Source organism: Melopsittacus undulatus, chromosome 8, assembly GCF_012275295.1.
Source record: "Melopsittacus undulatus isolate bMelUnd1 chromosome 8, bMelUnd1.mat.Z, whole genome shotgun sequence".
NCBI lineage: Eukaryota > Metazoa > Chordata > Aves > Psittaciformes > Psittaculidae > Melopsittacus > Melopsittacus undulatus.
The window spans coordinates 51,235,255-51,257,252 of record NC_047534.1 but is presented as its reverse complement, the minus strand read 5'-3'; the positions used below and the strand labels follow the sequence as shown (position 1 = coordinate 51,257,252).

General features: G+C 40.7%; 1 protein-coding gene across 1 annotated transcript in view; it reads right to left on the bottom strand.

Moving 5' to 3' along the window:
- CSGALNACT2 (chondroitin sulfate N-acetylgalactosaminyltransferase 2) overlaps window positions 1–21,337 on the bottom strand; it is a 30,020-nt gene extending 8,683 nt beyond the window's left edge. Inside the window, exons 1-2 of the mRNA XM_034065638.1 lie at window positions 21,275–21,337; window positions 5,494–6,742 (exon numbers count right to left, since the gene is read on the bottom strand). Coding sequence (XP_033921529.1) covers window positions 5,494–6,157 — 664 coding nt within the window. The 5' untranslated portion in view covers window positions 6,158–6,742; window positions 21,275–21,337. The remainder of the gene's footprint in view (window positions 1–5,493; window positions 6,743–21,274) is intronic.
- Between the last annotated feature and the right edge of the window lie 661 nt (window positions 21,338–21,998).

The following is a 21,998-nucleotide window of genomic DNA, read 5'->3' as shown; positions in this document are numbered from 1 at the left end:
CCCTCTCAACCCTTTTCCACTCCAACCCTTTGTGCTGCATAGTCTAGCACTGTACCTTGAAAACAGCTTCTTGGTTACTGAAGCAGCTGATGCCACCACGGCATTTGTGCACCTTGCTTTCATTTAACACAGCAAATACTTTGTACCAGTAATCCTGCATAAAATCACATTCAGTACTTCAGATTACATTCCTTTCTTTAGTATCTAATAGCTGTTTACAGATGAAAATACCATTTATAAGTGAAGTTTTTTAAAAGCATGTCACAGTTGTCAGTAGGTTATCTTTAATCAAAGGACAGGCTTCGATGTCAGTTTGCAACACCAGGCTATAGCACAGAAGAAACACTTGTAGATTGAAGTAACTTTAAAAACCCACCACTGTTGTTAGCTCACAAAGACCTTAATATCAATTTTAGCAGTGCCTTGCCAACATTTAATTGCTAGGAGATTCCCAACTTGTGAATCTCAGCATCCTACCAGTGCCACACTTTTAAAGCAGTATATGCTCTTCACTATGAGCTAACCTCCATCGGCAATCTATTAATTTGAATACTTTTATGGGATTAAAGCTTCTACACACAGAAGCCAGAACTGGGAACAGCCAGAAAAAGAACCCACATCTGTTTTACTTCTTAGCATATTCAGGTTTTTAACACTTGGGACTGACTCATATAATAAAACTTGCTATCTCACCTTCCAACTAGCATATACTGGCTGCCATCCAAAATAGAGCTCTATAAGCTAAGAGGTAAAAAACAGCAGAAATAATTTAACAGCTGTTATTCCTGGTCCATGAAGCTTTAGTCCCTTCTCAGAATTCTGTTTCTCACCAAACAAATCTAGGAATACTGGGAATCAATTACTATTAAAGCCAAAAAGCTGTTCTTCTATTGCCTTGAATACTATTATTTCTTTTACAACTACCACACATGTTACCAAGAAAGTGTCTATGGAACTTAAGAGATGTCCTTTATTTCTGTATACTAAAATTGCCAGTTGACGTTCCAGGACACTGGCCAGTTTTTGGTCATATGAAGCTCATACTAAAGGGGGTATTTTCTATGATAAGCAGTCAACTGTTCCGTGGATGGCAGGGACTCTGTAAGTTTTGACTCTGAGCTTGTAGTGCTGGGATAAACAATATTTTATATGCCAAAGATGGGTGGGAAGTTTTCCCTTGAGATTCAGACCTAAAGACAGTTTCTGGACTTTGCCCAGTTACAACTGGAAACACAGAAGCAAGAGAAACAGACTCAACAAAAAGCACTCGAATTCTGATAGACATTCAATAACAAGACCTTCTTTAGGGATTAGCTAACTGACAATTAACTTCTGAAAATATGCTAATGCTTCCATTTTCTGAAAGTTAAACATCTAACCAATGGAAGAGCTTTTAATACCTTGATAAAATAAAGGCATTACACTGATAAATGTAACCCAAATAAACCAGTTACACTGATAAATGTAACCCAAATAACCCAGTTACACTGATAGTAAACTACAGATAACCCAGTTACACTGATAGTAAACTACAGATGTCCATGAAAGCTCCTCAATGACCTCTGCATCACTATTAAAGATTTAATGTCCTAGCTTCTGAAGAAAAGGGATGGGCAGAGGTAACACTATTACGCTCTTCCCATTTTATCCTCATGTTTCTGAATATCAAATACTGATCTCAAAGAAATCTATTTTTAATCCAGGACTATCTTAGAATGCCCAATTCATCAATTAGGTTCATTGCCTGTAGTCCTAGACCCCTTCATTTGTGAAAATATGTAATATTGCAACTTTTATCCTCTCTAGGGATACTCTTCATCCAAGGAGAACAGCATACTCCCATGTCTCATATGCTTAGATCTAACAGAAATGTTTTAAAAAAAGCAACTTCAAAGTGTTTCTCAAACAGCAACTGCAGATCAAGACTTTTTTTAAGGTCAGATTTTTTGTTCTGTTAATATTAAAGTTTTGGAAGTTTCAATTTGGGTTGCAGCAAAGTAAAAAAAGGAAACAATGCAGCAAAATGCCCTACAGAACTGAGAAACTTACTGATTTACACTTCATCAGCAAAGCAAGTCAATTAAGCCTTGTGAACACCAACTTCAAGCTTTGAGAAAGTATCTTTGTAGTTGTAACACATACTTGCAAATCTCTTTTTTAACTTGGTGTAATTGCTCAAATCTTGCCAATAGCCATGATGTGGCTGTGACAGCTCTGCCCGATCACAGCTCCAAAACAGATGAGGATCATTATTTTGTCTTGCAACACTAAAAAAATAACATCAGTTTAGATTAACATTTGAACAGGCTGCTCACTCTTGTGGTTACATCTTCCTGGCACCATTCGTAGAAGTCATAATATCTTTACATACAGACTACAGAGGCTGAGCATGCAGCAAAGGAGCTGCATGAACAGTTTAACTGGGGGCACAAAATAAAGCAGAGCAGCAACAAGAAAGTTAGCACCCATCAGAATGCATTTTTGCCTATGCTCTGTGGCCTAAGCAGTGCTGGAGTAATAAAAATCAGTAGATTCAAAAACTGTGAATTATTGGGTAATTAAGTATACTTTTAAAAAGAAGTTTATTTAGAAATTTGCATTTATAGAACAGACAAAGTTAAATCTGCAGAAGGCAGATTAATTTTTAATTCATGTCATTAGTCTTTGTTGTCACAAGTGACTCCAATATAGTTAAATCCTAATATACAGGAAGAAAAACAATTCTTGATGCTTTTACAAATAGAGACAGTGGGCATCAGAGGCAATGTAAACGCTGGGGAAGAGTGTCAGACATATTCAGTGGAGGTGAAGAGATACCATCAGGTAAAACTGCCTGTAAGCGATTCTAGACTTACATAGCCACCAAATTCTCTGAGGATTTACTAATACACCTGAAAGTGCATAGCACAAAGATGATATAGTTCAAGGTTTAGTCTAGTATTTCGCAAGACCAGGAAAGAATAATCCCCAGAACCAAACATCATTTACCTGCATAAAAATGTAACCTTTGAGGTAGAAAGCTTCTACAATAAAAATGCCTGTTTCTAGTTTGTACTTGTGACATAGTTTTGTGGGTAAGTTTTGGTAGATAGGTATGCATTAGTTTTGAGAAAAAAAAATCCTGCAAGTCAGAACAAAAGCAGATCAGTCTATGTTAATGATTGTTATGTATGAACTAATGCAGTATCATGTTCTCTTTTGCCCCAGAAGCCCCCCCCCAAAAAAGTCCACAAGTTTCTCAGTTTCCTGTTTTCACATTTCAAATCGCATAAAACTCTAGTCTTAGTCCTAAATAGCTTATCACAAAATAATCTATTAGCAATTGGAAAAGACACAGAACTTAAACTATTTATCTCAAATCATCTTTAACCATTTGTTTCTCTAAATGTGCAGTGCTACTCCAGCAACAATTCAGTTATGCTCATTGGACAGCTACAGGACCTCTTGCAAGTTCAAGTAGACACACCAAGTCTGCTGTGTAACTTGAATTGTTTATGATAGCTTAAGGGAATAGTGTTTTCAAACTAGAAAGGCATAAGCTTTCCAACTAGACTTCCATCAAACAAGGATACACAAACTGACAAGGGAGATAGCACACTAGAGCTCAGTCACAGGGCTGCAGGGCAAAAGACCTGCGGGTATCACTGCCAGCTGGTTCCATTTCTCACCTCTAAGTTTTGGAACAATACTGGGGGGAAAAGTGTTAATATTCCAAAACAGCCTTTTTTTTTTTCTCCTGGCCTATTGTGTCTAAATTAACCACACATACAGAAACATGAAATACCCAACAAACCCCACAGTTTCTGTCTGGAAAAAGAACAAAAAAACCCAAAAAACCCAAAACAAACCAACAACAACAGGAAAAAAAAACCCAAACCAACAAAAACCAAAACCAAAAAAACCAACAACCCACACTGATATGTATTACTACAGCTAGTTGCCATAGTAATGCAACATGAGCAACACCCAACATGAGCAACATCATAAAAATACTTCTCTTCTTCTACAGTTCCTGTAACCCTATGCTTGAAGAGAATGCCATTACAGCAGTTTGATTTCCAAAACCAGTTATCAGTATACTGGTGTGAACAGAGGCAGGGGCATGAAGTACAATTTTAAGGTCCTAAATCTGCTTGCTCTTGTTCCTTGGAGGTCTGCAGTCATTATAGGCAGGACACTAAGAAAAATAAACAGCTACTTCAGTAATGGTAAAAAAAACCCCAATACATTAGAGTAACAGCAAAGAAAAAACAGCTGCACACCTAATATATAAAGAAAACAATTAGAAGACTGCAAGGACGACTACCTCCAGACAAAATAATACAGCTTTCAGTAAAAACTGTACCAAGAGCCTAACACTGCATTGGCTGTGTTATACCAACACAGTTGAGTGGATTCTACATCCAGTTCCACCTTCTGGAATTAAGAAGAGTACTTGCATTAAACTTTAATCACAGTAGCTGCTAAAAGCAGAGACTTTTTGTGTTACAGACCAATTACATCATCTTAGACTGAAAGAACTGATTATTTCAAGGCCAATGGTACTTTTCTCCATCATGTTCACTTAATAGTGCGGACATTAGTACGGCTGAGATCCCGAATCCCTGTTACAGTAATGCTTTTATAACATGCTCCAAATTTTGTGGGGCTTTTTTATGGCAGCATGAACTGTATTTAATACTGTCAATACAAAAAAAGAGATACCAGGACAGGCTTTGATTATCTCCATCAGCATTTTACTGTACCTTGAAAGCCAACTTCTTTTATTATCACTAATGCATCTTTCAAGGGTGTCACTAAGTGAAAACATAGCTTCCATATCTGCTTTTATAATAATGTGTCCTGTAATTAAACTTACTGAGAGAGAACAGAAGAGAGAAAACAGAGCAGTTCAAGGTAACACAGCCTAGCAGACCCTGTAACTTGTATACCACGAAGGACACAAAGTTCTTCACCTAACAAGACCAGAATACATAAGCCCACCAATGATCTGCCTCCCATATAAGTGTGTCAAACTTAAGACAGTCAGTAGCCTGAACATTAACTAAAAGTAGTATACAGATAAGTGAAGAAAAACCCTGTAGTTTCATACTGACTGGATTAACTATACTGGAACAAGAGAAATTAATCAATTTCTCCCTCCTGCTGCCACCAGTTTCACTGGAAGTCTTTCAGTTATTTAGCACCATAAGCAGTTGTGTTACACTGACTTCAGCTACAACCAATTATGAATGCCTCAGTATTCCAAGCAGATACAGCTGTATCCTGTACACTTCTTGTGGTGAGCCCTTCTGAAACGGATTTCTTGCTTCCTACCCAAAACACAAGATAATGAAGCAGTAATAGTCTCATCATTAGAAATAAAGGTTCTTAGTGTGTAACATCTGTTCAAGACTATATTCAAGTAGGTAAAGTCCCTAAAAAAATACAAATACCATTAAATGCCTGTTGTTACTTTCTGTTATGGGGCTGGAAAGCTTATAATAAACATACCTTCTATGAAATCATTTTCACTATACAGCTGCCTCTCTCCTACTCCATCATCTTCATCTTGTCCATCTTCTTCATCTGGATTATTGATGACTTCTAGGCCAGCTTCAATAACTTCCACCAATTCATCTCGCTTATCCTTTCTAACAGGTTTCTCTTCTGGATGCCGAGTGAGCCCCATTTCCAACTGAAATACTTTCATGGATGTAAAGCTTTCAAAAGGAATGACACCATATTCACTAGGCAGTTTAGCCCCCACGCTCACCTCAGCTTTGTCAATCTGTGAATGAAGAAATTCTAGGAGATCATTGGATGATTGTTCTTTGGTGCCCTGGTAGTTCATACCATTGACCCTTGGGCTCTTCTTTTCCTGCAGGGATTTCAATTTATCACTCATTTCCTGAAGCTCTTGCTTTAACTGGGCAATCTGACGTTTCAGACTGGTAGCTCTGTTTTGATAATGCTCTTCTTGCTCCTGCAAGAGAGCTTGATAGTATTCTTTACCCATGCTTTCACCTACGACACCAGGCAGAGATCCATTATCGTCTGTTTGTGGAGCACACTCCAGCAAATACATAAGCAAGACTAAACTGAATAGTAAAGCAAGGCCCACTAATAGCCAACGAGTCCTGGCTTGAATTACTAAGCCTCTTCTGGGCATTCTCATGTTACTACCGCTTCCAATTCAAAAATATGACTTATCTGCTCATGCTTTTCAGGGAACATCACCCCAGAGTTCAAACCTTAGAAAGACAGAGAAAGCGTGCCTGCAATAGTTCCTACAAGTTTTGATAAAGTAGCTGATGTGCAGTTTTCAACCTTTGCCTTAATCAGGTGTCATTGCAGAGACATAAATCTGAAGTTCCTATGTCATCCATAACCATCAACTGTGAGCTTGGTTGATGCCATACAATTTGTTCAGGATTTCCTACCCCAAATGGAAAAACCTGCAGAGGGTGAGGAACACAGAAGACACCAGCAAGGAGTCATGTTTCCATTTCCTATTTCAACCCTGCTTGGATGGTTTTAGTCTATTTGAAGTTCAGTGAGCAAAGTCTGCAGAAGTAATTTCATAAGCTTTGAATCAACAGCAATTTTTCTCCCCCTGTGTGCAAGTGAGAGCAGTCTACAGCTTAGTAACAGTAATTTTCATTAGGTAGTCTGGCTTTTCCTCTGGTACTTGAATATTTTATTCCACTTCCCCTCCTTTCTTTGGAATCTGTGGTTTGAGTCAGCAAAATGAAGTCAGAACCTAAAATTAAAAGAAAGGTGCATATTAGAGCTACAAAACAGCTAGTCATCTGAAAACACATGAATAACGCTGTAACACACGGATGCAAAGGATTGCTGGGGGAAGGAGTAGGAAAAGGAGAAAGAAAAACATTATCTCTTTCCATTGCATTAGCCATCAGTGATTCCCTTTGACACAGTATCTGAAAAAAGCAATATAGACAGTCTAATGAAATACATTTTTCACAAAGCTAGCTAAAGCAGGAAGGGTTCTTCTAGTCTCATCAAATTGTATTTGTTTTACCTCCCCCATTCTTTCTTGGGTTTTTGTTTTGTTTTCCTGGGTGGGAAATAAAGAAACACCATCCCCCTTCTACTCCTCTGAACTGAAAAAAATTCCAAGAACTGTTTTGAAGCAGCAGCAACAGAAGTTCGCATTTATATTTGCTTTTATTTTAAGTAAATATCTTTTAGGAGATAATTATTTACTCATGAGTAAAGTTTTGTATATCTAAATATCAAAGTCCACAGAAACAGCATTTCAGAATAAGTTAAATTCAAGAGATTCAAATTCAAACCCTAATTCCCAACTGATAGAAGGCAGCCTCAGACTACCCACTGTCTAACATTTCCACCTTTTGATTTGGTTAGGCTAGCATCAAGAGGCACTGACCATTTGCATGGGTCACCTTCTTACACTGCTGAGGCTTAGCGGAAAAGGCCAGGGAAAAGAGACCACAGTAATGCAAGAGGGGGGATACCAAAAATCCTACTCAGCAACAACACCAGTCAGCTGAACAGTTTATGGGCCTCTTCAGTGGCAGCATAAAGAGCTATATTTAAGCTCCATGCATGTTAGTCTACTTTCTCACATTAATAAAATACTTAAGCTTAAAACGTGGATGTATAAAATAAGTGAAGCTGGTTAAAATTTGCCCAGTGATCTGTTAGCTGTACATTCATTTCGACTATGCTGCATAACTCGTTTGAGGGAAGTTCTGGGACCTTGAATAACTTCAGTTTAGTTTCAGTATGCTTACGACATTAGGAAAGAGATTGCCCACTCCAACACTCCCTCTATATGGATTGGACAGGCTGCTATCTAACATCGCCAAGCAGCCACAAACTCCCATCTTCCCCTGTCCTTGTAAATAAGTCATGATGTCACAATGTACTTCATGTGCTTACAAACACCTTGCAATATTTCTCCCCAATTATGTCTTCACTTACGACTTTTCTCCCTTCCCATCCAGCTTCCACCATCAGGATATTCTTTAGTGAGAACCATGTACCACATACCAGCAGTATCACAATATTTAGCATCCTCATTTGCAAGGAAGCTCCCATTACAAGGCCTGAAAAGTTAAATAATTTATTCATACCACCAAAATCAATGCCTGTAATAGCAGATCCTAACTTGGCATGCCATATACACTGAGTTTTACAAGAGCTGCACACTTCAGAGTTGTCCATCTGAAGTCTACAAGACTACTTGAAGAAGTTACTAGTATTTCTGGTACTGAGGTCCCTGCCTATGACCCTGTTCACAAATAAAGTGGAAGCATTATGTAGAAATTCTTAATAGAGCAGCTTAAAGGCAATAGTTATTTGAAACTTCAGCTTTTTCAACCAATGTAAAGCTACTGGCTGCTTTGGAACAAAATAAGTAAGTTTTATGACATGAATTCTAGATAACATCTTTTTAAGTCCAAATAAGACAGAAGTTAGTCACTCCTCATTGCACAAACACAGCATTATATAAATGCAAATTAGATGCCTATAAAGGGTGATCAACACCAGATGTATCCTCAGACTACGGACCAGGGTCCAGATGTGGTAAATCAAGGGAGACAGAAGAAAAAAACCATCTTCAAGATAAAACCAGTTCAGAAATGATGAAAAAAACAGAAATGACATCATACCATCCCAAGGTTTCTTAAGTAGCAAGTTGCCTATATGACATTTTCTTCCACATTTCTTCCTGAATTTTTGTTCTGTTAGACCACAAGAGGTGAAAAGCCACAATTAATTATATAAAGAATCATATTTTTTTAAACCTACATAAATACTAGACTGTACTAAAGCCACTCCACGCATAAGCTAGTACATCTTAAGTCAGTCAAGGTATACTGAGAAATGATCAAACTACCTGACGTGCATAAAGTACTGACAAACCCAATTCCAACTATTTCTCACTGCACAGCCTGTCAACAACAGCAACATTTTTGCATTGCTTATACACAAACACAGGCACCATGGTACATTTTGATAATGGTCAGGGCAGGCAGCTGTACACCATGGCCAGATTGGGTTCATCAGTCAACCTCTAACTTAAAGCCACTGAAAAGTCATTCAATGTCCCACCACCATGGGCTTTAAACAATCAGTAACTGTTGTTATGTGATAAACAGACATCCCTGAAGGTGAATCATTAGCCTAGTAGACCTTTATTCAATTATGCTCTACCAGTAAATTGCCCTGTCCTCACTTTGATGAGTCACTAAATTTCTTTAGGTCTCATTCACATCTTAGAAGCAAGGGACAACAGATTTCCTGTACATGTCAAGAGGACACAATCTACCAGGAGATTACAATTACCTCAGGCAACAGCAAAGGGCAATGAAAGAACCATTCTGTTCTTAAGAATTTTAACGGTGGCCAAATGTACATCATTATGGTAAGCACAGATTAAAAACGCCAGCATGCCTCCACAGGGACTCCCGACTTGTATTGCATCACCAACATGACAAAAGATTATGAACAGCTGCAGATGTCTGAGTCTTCCTACAGGCACTTTCCCTGTTTACACCAGCGGGCTGTTCTGTGGCACACACTGCCTTCAGGGGTGCCTACGGAAGAGAAACAAGCTGTTTCCGAAGCAATGGAAACTACGTGCAGTAGGCTGTAAAGAGCTTACTGGTTCTTTTCCTTTTAGGCTTTAATTATTCCTTCATTAGTCAAAACTCTTCTCTAGTGAGCTAGTGGAAATCTTATTAACAAGACAGCCTTTTTGTACAAGATAGGCTTTGCCTATTTATCTTTGACAGTTTTCATGCAACACCATAAAGAACAAGCATCTTTCCCACTACAGCTTCCCTGTGGCCTCGAAAGGCCAGGAGTGTTTGTGCAGACAGTTATGCTAAACAACGTTAAAATGTTAAATTACCCATGGAGAGCTGAAGGAGTGAGTTAATTTTCTACAGCAGACTTGTGTATCCCTTCCTTCCCCACCTCCACCCCCAGCTCACCCAGTATTAACTCTGCTAAGAGTCACCCCAAAGGAGTCAGATATGATTTCCATCTTTCATTCTTGAAGGCATGAGTAAAGCCAGTAAGAACCCTAATTCTCACCCCATCAGAAGAGTTTACAAGCCCTCTGTTTCACTATGCTAGCTTTGCTTATTTACACCCAAAATTTGATATGAATTAGGTCTGGCATAGCACTATTTTAGGAATTCCAGTAAATACTCCCAGGCTGTAGGAGATGATTACAAGAGAGCGCAGGCTGTGAAACCCCAGAATTAGCAAGAACATACAGTATCCCAAGAACGACAATAGGAAAACTAATTCAGTGTCACAAGGCACATCTGAAGTTTACAAAAAAGAACAGTAAGATATGTGGAAATAAGTAATCACACAGAAAGCCTTGGGGTCAGCACTTCAGTGTTTGAAGATTAAGTTCAAAATCTTTAAATTGCACATACTGATATTTCACATTATTTCAATTCTTTGAAACAAGTCTATTTACAATACTCCCTATGATTTCCAAATAACAAGACATCTGAGGCTTATGCAATGCTTATGAAGATTTGCGAGTTTTCTGGAAGCAGCTGGTTGTTATTCTTCCTGCATTTCCAGGGCCTGATGTATATTCAACTATGGAAACGTTTCTGTTCCTTACAAAAGAGCTCACTGATTCTCCAAGCACAAGGGTATAGACCAGCATGCTAATTGAAAACGCTTTTAAATTCGTTTTTATTATATTACTATTCTGTTTTGGTTCCTTGTTGCAAAGGATGAGTACCTCTTTCTACAGAAGGGAAACATTCACACTTACAGCAGTGACCTAATTCAGTATACACTTGGCCTCATGCCAGACTGTACCAACAGACATTCCTCATTTTAACATATTCTACTTTAGACATGTCCTTTTCCTTCAGCATGCCCTAGATGGTCATAGTTTGGCAGCTTATGAAATTCCAGCTGATTTTCATAGTTGCTTTATTGTTCATAATTTCACCCAGATGCCACAGATATTCAGCCTTAAACCCTCCTCCACACACAAATACTTCTCTATTTGGCAAGTTACACAATGAAAACATAAGGTCAATATTATCCCTTCTTACTCTGAAGAGTACCACTGAAAACAGAATTCCTTATGAATGTCAGAGAAACACTGCACACACAGGTCTCACTCACTGAAACCAGCACAAAGCAAGTTTGCCGTCTTTGCTGTCACAGACAATCTCTGCATAAACCCTAGTGTGAGAAACCTCAAACCATACCCAAGTACACAGAAACAAGTACCAAAGTCAGATTTTTCAGCTCCTGGGAAGGTTAATAGAAAAGGAAAAGTCAAGAAGAGAAAAAAATATCCAAGAGAAGAGTTAGGGGCCACATTTCTCACTTTCCACAGAAAGCTGATTTTTAGTCTAGCATCTCACCCACACTACACTGACTGCAAAGAACATGGGGTTTACCACAATTCTACCACCTAATTTGCTTTCAGCTACAGCTCTGTCTTCCAAGCACACACATACAACACTGGACAGGAAAGAAGCTGAAACCCACTATAAATTTATGCAAAGAAGATATGTATTCAAGAAAGCCAATAGGAAAGTTAAACAATCATGAAGTATTTTAGCCCTTACCAATTTAATAATAAATCCTGAAGAATCTGAAAGCTGCACTTAAACACACACATCACAATCACTGCCCGTGGTAAATCAATCACATCATGCACAAACATCAGCTGATTTTTAACTTTCCAACAGCTTACAGCATAGTACACTGTTCCAGTCATAACATGCAACTGTAGTGCTTAAGAACTCCAGCTTTGCTACTTACATTATCTGAACAGTGATTTTCTTCTTCCAGCTACCTCTTAGTTATTTCTACCAAAATTTTCTCATATCCTCCTCTGTACCTTCCCAGCATTCCCATCATATGCACATTATCTTGGCATGCTCACATGGCAATACTGTACAGGACCAAATATGTAAGAGAACACACTAACACTCCTCAACAGGACAGTGCAGTGTGTGCAAAAAGTTATTTCAGAGAGACATTGCAGATCTAAAACACCCCAAACAAACAAAAAGCGCCAAGAAAATAAAACAAAGTGAGACATCTGCCTTAGAAGATGAGGTGACAACCAGTCCCACAACAAATCTAATTCAACTCCACAATCTGTGATTACTTCATATAAGCTTATCAGCTCTACCTGGTTGATAAATATGAAAAACAGTTGCATTTGGCTCACGTCCATCAGTTACACAACAGACTCCAAGCAATATCAGATATGTAGTCATCTGTGTTTCTGCACCAGCTTCACCTGGCTGCTCATCAGCTAGCAACCCAGTATAAAGCTGAGCTATCAATTTAGCATTGCTCCTATGTATTCTCTGCCTTCTGCTGGTAAACACTGCCAAAGCTAGAGTCCCATGGAAGGTGCAGGGGGACAATGATGACTGCACATTGAGTATCTTACCTGAATTTTAATTAACAATGTGGAAAAGAAAAGAAAAACCCAAAACAAACAACCCACACAAGTCAAGCCAAAACAACAACCCACCACACAGTCAACACAAGAACTAAGGACTACCACATACATTATGAACAGCCTTCAATGAATTATTTGTGAATTACACGAATTAAAGTGCATGAGCATATATGCAATAGATAACTTTCGGCATTTGTTTAGTTCCTAAATGGGAAAAAAAAAAAAAAAATAAAATCAGACCTTCGGCACAAGGATCATAGTTGTACTCATGGGACACCAGGAACAAGTAGTTCAGGCACTGGAATGTGTAGGAAGAAGTTACTTCAGTGACAGGTGATGACAACCACAGGACTTACTCAAAAACAAAATAATCCCTATGCAAAGGGTTTATTCACCAAAGTAACATTTTGGTTTTACTAGCAGAAATGCTATGCTTGAAAATAAAATTAAGACTAACCCTCCACAGGTTTCCACTGTCACATTTGAGACTCGAGTACACAGGGAACATATACAGGGTTTCTTATCTTCCTTGTTTCATGTAACAGATCAACCATCAACACCAGAGAGAGACTATCAATAAGGAATTTTACCTTTATCTAGGATCAGGTCCTGCTTATTAGTTGTATATTCTCAGGAGATGTGACAAAAGCAGCACACTTTATACTAACCTTCTTAAAGAAAGAAAGCATAGAAGAACTGGAGTTCAATCATCGTAAGATCAAGTGTGTCTAGGCTCCATCAATCATGTCTGGGTCTTTATAGCCTTCGCAAACCCTCTCTTGCAATTTGTGCCTCAGTTTCAACACGTTCACTGGCATGTATTTTCACAACAGCAAGACAGACATGCAGGGCTGTGCAAAGGACTCATCCTGCCCCTGTACCGCATACCACTTCCTCACTCTGTGTACCTGACCAGAAGTTAAATCAGCATGACAAGCCAACAGAATAGGAAACAGTATGAGTTTTATTGTCTCCATTCACAGAGAAAGCAAGCAGAAGGTGATATTCAACAACCTAGGAATGGTGATTTTTTTTGCCACAACGGCCCCTGGAAAAAGCAGTCCTGCCATCATCCTCAAATGAAGGAAATATTAACTGCACTGAAATGGTTTAAATTCAGTTTTTACATTATCTACTGTGAAAAATATAGCCCTTTGCTGAGGCAGTTTTATATCCCAGAATTTAGAGAAGCAAGTTATCACATGTCCCAGGATTTGTTGTTCCTACACAAACCCAAATGCATTACGCAGTTAAGGGGACAAATGAAAGAACAACGTTATTCACACTATTTACTTCATACCTAATCCAAAGTAAGCAATGAGCTTATGAACAGGAGCCCTGCTTTGGCTTCACCACTAAAAACCACACACAAAACAACACCAACAGTTAAAAACTTGACCCTGTGCAGGACTTAGATATTTATTTTATTTTTTAATTTTTATTTTTACCTCCTTATTTTTCTATGGTAAGAGCTATACTGTTTTCAAGGAGGTAGAACTCCAGGTTATAATGGAGTGGTCGCAGTTGAAGTGAAAATAGCAAGAAGTTAAATTCTCAAGTGTGTCCAACTTTCCCAAAAATACTTTGAGACTTCTATGAATACATTATTTTAAAGCAGAAACATAGAAACACAACTGATTTAAAATTCATAATAAGTTTAATTTGACAATTGTACACTGAGTACTATCACAGCAACGTTCTCATTAAAGTTGCAGTTTACTACCAAATTTTGTAGGGGGAACTCTGGACCAATATTTGCATAGAAATCCCTTCAAGTTTGAAGAGTGATAAAACTTCTGAAGTGACCACTGGAAGTAATTTCTGTGCATTTGGTCCAACTGGTAAAATATCTAAAAGCGGCTTAAAAAAAGGGCAATTTGATACAGAAATCCTCAGAAAATTGCTGCCTTGGAAATCAACCACACAAGTTTTTCTTAAACTGAATCAGCTAAAGTTCATATGTAGGACTCCAGACTGTGCTCACTTTCCTAGTCCTCAGTCCATGAATCTAAAACGAAAGGAGGCACAGAATCTACAAGTATTTTTAGAATGGCTAAAAATCAGAGCAGTAGCTTAGGTTCTGCTTTCAGCACAACAGATCAGCCATGAATGTGTCACTAGAAGTGAAAGCTGTATGCCAAACAACTGAGAAACATCTGGTGTGTTCCAGAAGCACAGCTAGATGCACTTAAATAATCTGTACTTTTTTAATTTGACATTATGACTAAGCATTAACTTACTCTTAAAGGAATAGTAGTACCAGGCTTCACTAAAAGCACAGAAGCTAGCAGTTTGTCAGAACTATCAATCTTGGTTTGTTTGGGGCTTTTTTAAGTTGCCTTGCATTGAAAAAGACACCAGTATGAAAAACAGAAAGACCAAACACTCAATGCTTCACACTACTGTGCTCTATCTCTGTTTTGTTTTCAAGTCCCAGAAGCCAGTCTTTAGACCACTTGGATGATCTTTCCTCTTCTGCTCAGGAAGAGAAAACTGTAATTCAGAGGGGAGAAAAGCCAGCAGTTTCTCCAAGCCTCCTGAGTTTTCCAGGTTTCTCACACCATTCCTCTGTTCTGCTCATATTTCATGTTTTTTGGGTTTTTTTTTTGCTTGTTTTCCTTCCCAGCAGGAACATACAGGTTATTACCACAGGTAATTGTCACAAGCTATTCAAAGTGCCACATCTAACACACAGGCCAACCAGCAGCTATTTTAACACTGGTTTAAAGTTTTGTTACCTTCTCTTGGCCCCTCAGGCCAACTTAAATCCTTATTATACTTCCACCTCTCCATCTAACCAGGTAAACCTCTAATGGAAGCTCTGAGAACTTCTGATAGAAACCCTAAACAACTAAAGAGCAACTCTGAACGGTTAAATGCAATATTCAAAGTAACTGGATTATGTCTAAAATCTGGAAAAAAACAACCCAAACCAAACAATAGTAGAATGTAATATAATATTTTAGATGTTAGAATGCAGTCCTGTTCCAAACACTGGGAGCACTGGGGCAGCTTGCCCTGCACAGGCATCTCACAGGAATCATAGAATAGTTAGGGTTGGAAAGGACCTTAAGATCATCTAGTTCCAACCCCTCTGCCATGGGCAGGGACACCTCACACTAAACCATATCACCCAAGGCTTCATCCAACCTGGCTTTGAACACTGCCAGGGATGGAGCATTCACAACCTCCCTGGGCAACCCATTCCAGTGCCTCACCACCCTAACAGTAAAGAATTTCTTCCTTATGTTCAATCTAAACCTCTGCTGTTTAAGCTTCAACCCGTTACCCCTTGTCCTATCACTACACTCCCTAATGAATAGTCCCTCACCAGCATCCCTGCAGGCCCCCTTCAGATACTGGAAGGCTGCTATGAGGTCTCCACGCAGCCTTCTCTTCTCCAGGGGAAAACTGCTTCCAAACTGTCCTTGGAAGAGGAAGGCACACCAGTCATACCATCCCCTGTCCAGCCAGTACCACCCACAACCAATACTCATTCTCCTATTTTGCAAACTGCACATCTTTTCTTTAGAAGGCTTCTACCTGTAGCAGAAGCTCCCAGATTACATGAAAGATGGGCTAAAATACTATCACTCAGCAGCCTTAATTTCCACTCTGCCAGAGAACTATGAGACATGCAAGCAATCTGCTACCTCTAGGGCTGAGTAGTATCAAGAGTGCTGACAAGCATCTTATTTTTGACATCACTACTTGGGGGAACCTTTAAGAGACAGCAGAAGTGCTACCACACGTCATCTGAAAGCTACTGCCAAAATGCTCTTCCAGGACAGATTCTATTTTATAGATACTGATGACCTTGCCCTCCATGTATTTCCAGAGAAGCTAAACTGCACTCAAGACTAGGATTTTGTATTCTCTGAGTGTGCTTCAAAACACAAGCTCATTTACATCATTTCCTCTGCTTTAATGCATTTCAACTGCAGCAGTGCAGTTGAGCTTCATTTTTTTTCTGTGCACTGCTGCTCAACACCTGCCCTTGCAACAGGAACACAAGCTAAGGCCAGAAGAACCATTTAAGTGTTATTTCTACTGTGTCTGCAGAGAAGATAGGCAAACAGTAGAGGTTTAGATTGGATATAAGGAAGAAATTCTTTGCTGTTAGGGTGATGAGGTACTGGAATGGGTTGCCCAGGGAGGTTGTGAATGTCTGGATAGCATCCCTGGCATTGTTCAAGGCCAGACTGGATGAAGCCTTGGGTGATATGGTTTAGTGTGAGGTGTTCCTGCCCATGGCAGGGGGGTTGGAACTAGATGATCTTAAGGTCCTTTCCAACCCTAACATGATTCTATGATATGCAAACACCAGACATGCACAATAGAGTAGCAGAAAATTTGCCTGGTTAGCCACCTTGCTACAATTAGCTGTCACACGTTAAATGTCACTGAAAATACCCACAACATATACAAACAAAATTAATTACAGCATCTTTGTAAACCAGCACCTCGGGTCTAAATTCTCAAGGCTTTCTACAACTACACACTGGCATCTGAAAAGTTATCAGGGCCTTTTTCCCTACAAGATTACCTGGGACTAGTCTTCTTGACAGCCAAATCTAAATATGTTACTACAAAACTAGCACTCAAGTATTACTTTATTTCTTCACCAGTGAAAGAGCAGCCTTTAGTACAGAGGAGGAAGAAAGGGCAAGAATAACAGTGAGACAGACCTGCCCTTTATCACCCACTCACTTCACCAGTGAAAGACTTCAATATGAAGGAGGAAGAAGGTGTAAGAAAAACAAAGGCACACCTGCCTTTTCTTTCACCCACCAGCACAGCTGCCAACAACCCTCAAAGGTACCTACTGAGACACGCTCCTCCCCTCCCCTGCAGGCCAGGCAGGCAGATGGGGTCTAGACCAAGAACTTCCAAGGACCATGATAAGGGCTAAAAGAAATCATCAGACCCAAGAGCATGGTGCTGGAAGGCACCTGAACTGCAAGGAGACACTGATCAGCAACAGGCCAATCACTATCATTTTTTTTCATTACAGTTGGAGATTATTAAGAATGACAGGAAATGGTTAGATTAAAAAAGTACATGCAAGATTTCCTCACATCATAGCTTCCTCATCTTAAGTCGTATCTGGATATTCTGAACTTTGCTTTGAAATACTGACACACCATTGATGCTATTTTAAATGCTCACATTCACACTCACAGTACCTGCAATGGCTTGCCAGCTTTATCAACTCACTAATAAGTTTCAGAGCCTTTAGTCAGTGAATGGGAAGAGCCTTTAAAAACAGGTAAGGTAAAGCAGAGATCATTCCAAGATATATTTCCCACTATGTGCTACTCTGAAATAATTGCGGAGCAAGGGTCTACTACTAGCCTTACTACAAACAAAAAGAACCAGCATGGGTAACCTACTGCCAGCATATAAAATGTACAAGCTTCTCATAGGTGTTTTAGTGTGCCATATTCTCATGTGCAGCAAAATCTTCCAGGATTCAGGAAGCAGCTCATTTTCCTTTCCCCTTCAACACCTGATCTTTACTGACCACATACAAAGATTATCTAGTTTTTAAGCAGTTTCTCAGCTAGCAGTGGCCATCAGAATCACCAATTTAGATTAGACACACATCAAAGTGTAAGATACACAAGAACTATTGTCTAACCCACCTGTCTACATTTTCAGGAATACGCAAGATACACACAGCCTTAAACAGTCTTAGGTGAAAGCAGCAGGTAGATGCACCTAAAAAGGGCCTCAAGACTATCCTGTCTCACTTCTTTTACACCAGAAGATGCTGATGACAAGGAGGGCTGCAACTTGCAGAACTGTTCCTGCCTTCACAAATGTTTATTGATTTTCAAAAGAGTTTAATAAAAAAGAAATTAAGAGTATTACAGTCATTGTGCACTTTCAGATTTTTCTAATGAATAACAATATTAATGGATTTTATGGGCTTTTCTAATCATCATTCAGACTGGAACAGTTCTGGTGTTCTGAAACTGAAGCTGTGGCTGTAACTCAAAAGTTAAACTGTATTTCCATTACCTTAAAAAAACAATGTATTTTATTTCTTTATGTATGTCTTGAGATCTATGATCACATTTTCCCATTTCCAGCACTAAGCTTGCAAGAACATAATTAACTGCATTGATAAAGCACAGTATCTTTTTTTCCCTTTGTTTACAAAAGCTATTATGCTTTTGAAACATTTTCTTTTCATGGTGCCCTTTGAGAACTCTAAGATTTATTTATTTAAGAAAGTCTTGTGCTTGAAAACCCTATTTGCTATTTTATTTTTCCAGAAGCAAGATTATTATAGTCTCTTCCCATACACTTATTTTGGAGAGCTGGTCTTCTAAAGGGACAGATGCACTAACGAAAACCCCAGCACATTATAAGTTCCAATGCTTATTGAAGGCCCAAGTTTTATCCCACATCCATGTTCCTGCCTCAGCATTATTTAAAGAGAAAATACTGCAAGTCATGAAGCTTGCTTCATGATGACAAGCTGTTTCAGAGTTACGAAAAACATTGTGCATTTTTCTGCAGTAAAAAACCTGGCTTCGTGTTTCTCATACCCTCCCTCCCCTGAGTTTAGTTTTCTCTCTTTTAAAAGCAGAGGTCATTTTGGTGATCCTTTTAACAAAGAGGTGCACAAAACTCTTCTTGCAGGCACAAAAGTACTGTGGAGCAAAGGTAGAAACTGAGAAACTTTCTCCAGATATGTTTGTGGGTTTTATTGGCAACAGACTGCAGCTGCTTACATTTAACTATGCCCTCAAAAAATGCTTCTCATCATCTGAGTCATTTCTGACTTGGGAAGACCTATATCCCAGGACTGGAACTTAACTGCAAAGAATTCAAGTTCAAGAATAATTTGGTACAACTTCTACCATGATGCAGCAGCTTTAATGACAGGTTTAGGGTTTTCTGTTTGTTTTTTTTGGGTTGGTTTTTTTGCTTGTTTTTTCTTCCCCCTTTAAGCCTGAGAAGGACACTGAAATAGTCATGAGATCAAGAAAGGAAAGAATTATTCACTATCAGCTAATCTTAATCATACTGGAGTTTTCATAGGTTTACTCCAGGAACACACAAGCTAAACAGTGTGTTTGTGCTGTATAGTCCTGCACTTCAAAAATCATTATTCTTCCTTTCATTCTCAGCATACTGATGGTTTAGAACAGCGGTGCTGTAGCAATCAGTGCAGGTCTCTTGATACTTACAACAAGGGCTTACTGGCAAGGAGCTGCCCATAAAAGCCTCAGGGTATAACTGACACTCATAGCTAACACCCAGTCAGCAAAATGCATCTATGTCCACTGACAGCTACAGGGAATACTTCCAAGCCACAGTCTTTGACAGTGTTTGGGGACTCAATATCTAGCTAATAAACAAAGGGAAGCCAGAAGTTTCCTTCAAACACAGTGAAGCAGGATACGACCTTTTAGCTAGCACATGCTGGAAAAGGAGAAACTGCCTCACTCACAGGCCCTGCCATTCACAGTCAGCAAGAAAACAAAAAGGAAAAAAAACCCCTCTTACAGTATGGCCTTAGCTTGAGGAATATTCAGTCTGTTAGAACAACCTCACTCTTTCTTGCACCTCGAGTTACCCATCAGAGCAACAGAACACACTTGGTCCTCCATCACCTATAAACTCAGTAGATCAGTGTCTCAATTTCCGCCTGATAAAGAGACTTGCAGAGGAAAAAAAAATCAAACCACAAACACACACAACTACAAAACCACAGAATAGAGTAAATGTTAATTAAACAGATCTGGGGTATACTTCACTAGAAACATGCAGATTCAAGTTTAACTTGTTGTACATTCAGTTTTAAAAGCTGTCTAGCAAATGGCAACCTTCCTGTTTCTGCTTTAGCATTTCTCCTACAAATGAATTTGCTTCAGGATCAATAGATAGATAACAATGATAGAATTTTATTTTTCACGTTCACTATCAATACATTCCAATTTCACAGTTTTTAAGAGCACAGAATTTACAGAGCAAGAAACTAGCTGACAAAAAGGTGGAGATGGAAGCCATAGTTACTTCTAAATATCCCGCTGGAAACAGTGAAGTGCCCTCTTATCATCACTTCCACTATTTCTAGGGGGAAGGTGAGAAAAATCGGGTTTCTAGCGGCCTATGCGAGCTCAGACGCACCCCCCAGTGAGCCAGCCCGTGCACTTAACGCGGAGATCACCGCCCCAGCTCTGCGCTACCAACGCCCGGTTCCAGTGAGATACGAGAGATCAGCACTGATGCCTTCTGCACAGATTAACCTCACCGCATTTCCTACACTGTCCCCAGATGCGCCCATCTCCAAAAAATATCACTCTCCCGCACACTTAAAGCTAGTTAACACAATGGAAACGCACCCGTGAAGAGAGATTAGTTTTATTATCGAGACAGCGCTAAAATGAAAACCGAATCAGGTCTGTAAGGCCCCCGCAACGAGGGCAAATAGGAGCCGTCTAGAGCTCATCTGCCAATACCCGGCACCGCTGCCACCCGGGGCCAAAGCGGGGCGGGCACCAGGGGCAGGTCGGGGCGCAGCCCCCTCTTCTCCCGTCCCTTCCGCGCCGCCGCAGGCCCCGGCCCCGCTCCGCACCGCCCGGTGTAGCCCGACCCACTCCCGGCCGGGAGACGGGGACGGAACCGTCGCGATGCCGCTCCCCTCCGGCCGCACTGCTGGAGCTGGTTAGCACCTTCCCCTGGCATCAGGGAGACGGCCACAGGCCAGCGTCCTCAGCGGGAGGGCAGGTGAGGGGACAAGTACCCGGGTGAGGAACGTAGCGGACGAGGACAAGAACTCGGGGGGCCAGAGGGGCGCGGGGCTACCGTACTCACCGCGCGGGCCCCACCACGGAACCGCGTCCCCACTTCCTGTGCGCTAGGAAATGAGCAGGCGGGGCGGCTCCGCCGAGGCCCTTAAAGGGGCCGGCACCGGCCGCCCCTCACCGCCTCCGGGGTGGGACGGGGCGGCGGTAGCGGCTGCGGTGCAGAGCAACTCACTTCTTCCCCACACTTCCCCCATGTGGCGGCGGCCCCAGCGGGGCCCGCGACCTCCTGCCCGTCCAAAGCCCCGGGGTGCCCTGCTCGCACGCCGGCTGACACATGTACCGGCTAACACATATACCGGCTAACACAGGCTCAGGGCTCCGGTGTGCCCTGCGGAGGAGAGATGTACGTGCCTGAGAGTTAACGTTGAGGATGTAATAGATACACCCCTGTGAGACTGGTAGCGACTGGTAGAGAGCTACCGGGGAGCGCTCGTCAGGCGGGTTTGCTCATCGACCCTCGGCCAGGCGTAACACACACAGACTTCGGACACAGGGGGAGAAGGGCACATATGGGCTCAGGCCCACGGGCCTGCTCCGGGCCTCCCTCGGCTGCCGCCGGCCCACGGCCTGCTCAGCATGCTCGTCATGGCAACTGCCGCTGCAGCGAAGCAGCCTCGCTGCTGGGTGAGGGTCGCGCTTGCTCTGCGATGCTTTGGACCAGCAGCCGGTTGGTCTCCCAGGACAGATGCTCGTGCTCCTCTCCGGCCACAGCCATGGGGCTGTGTGAGTAC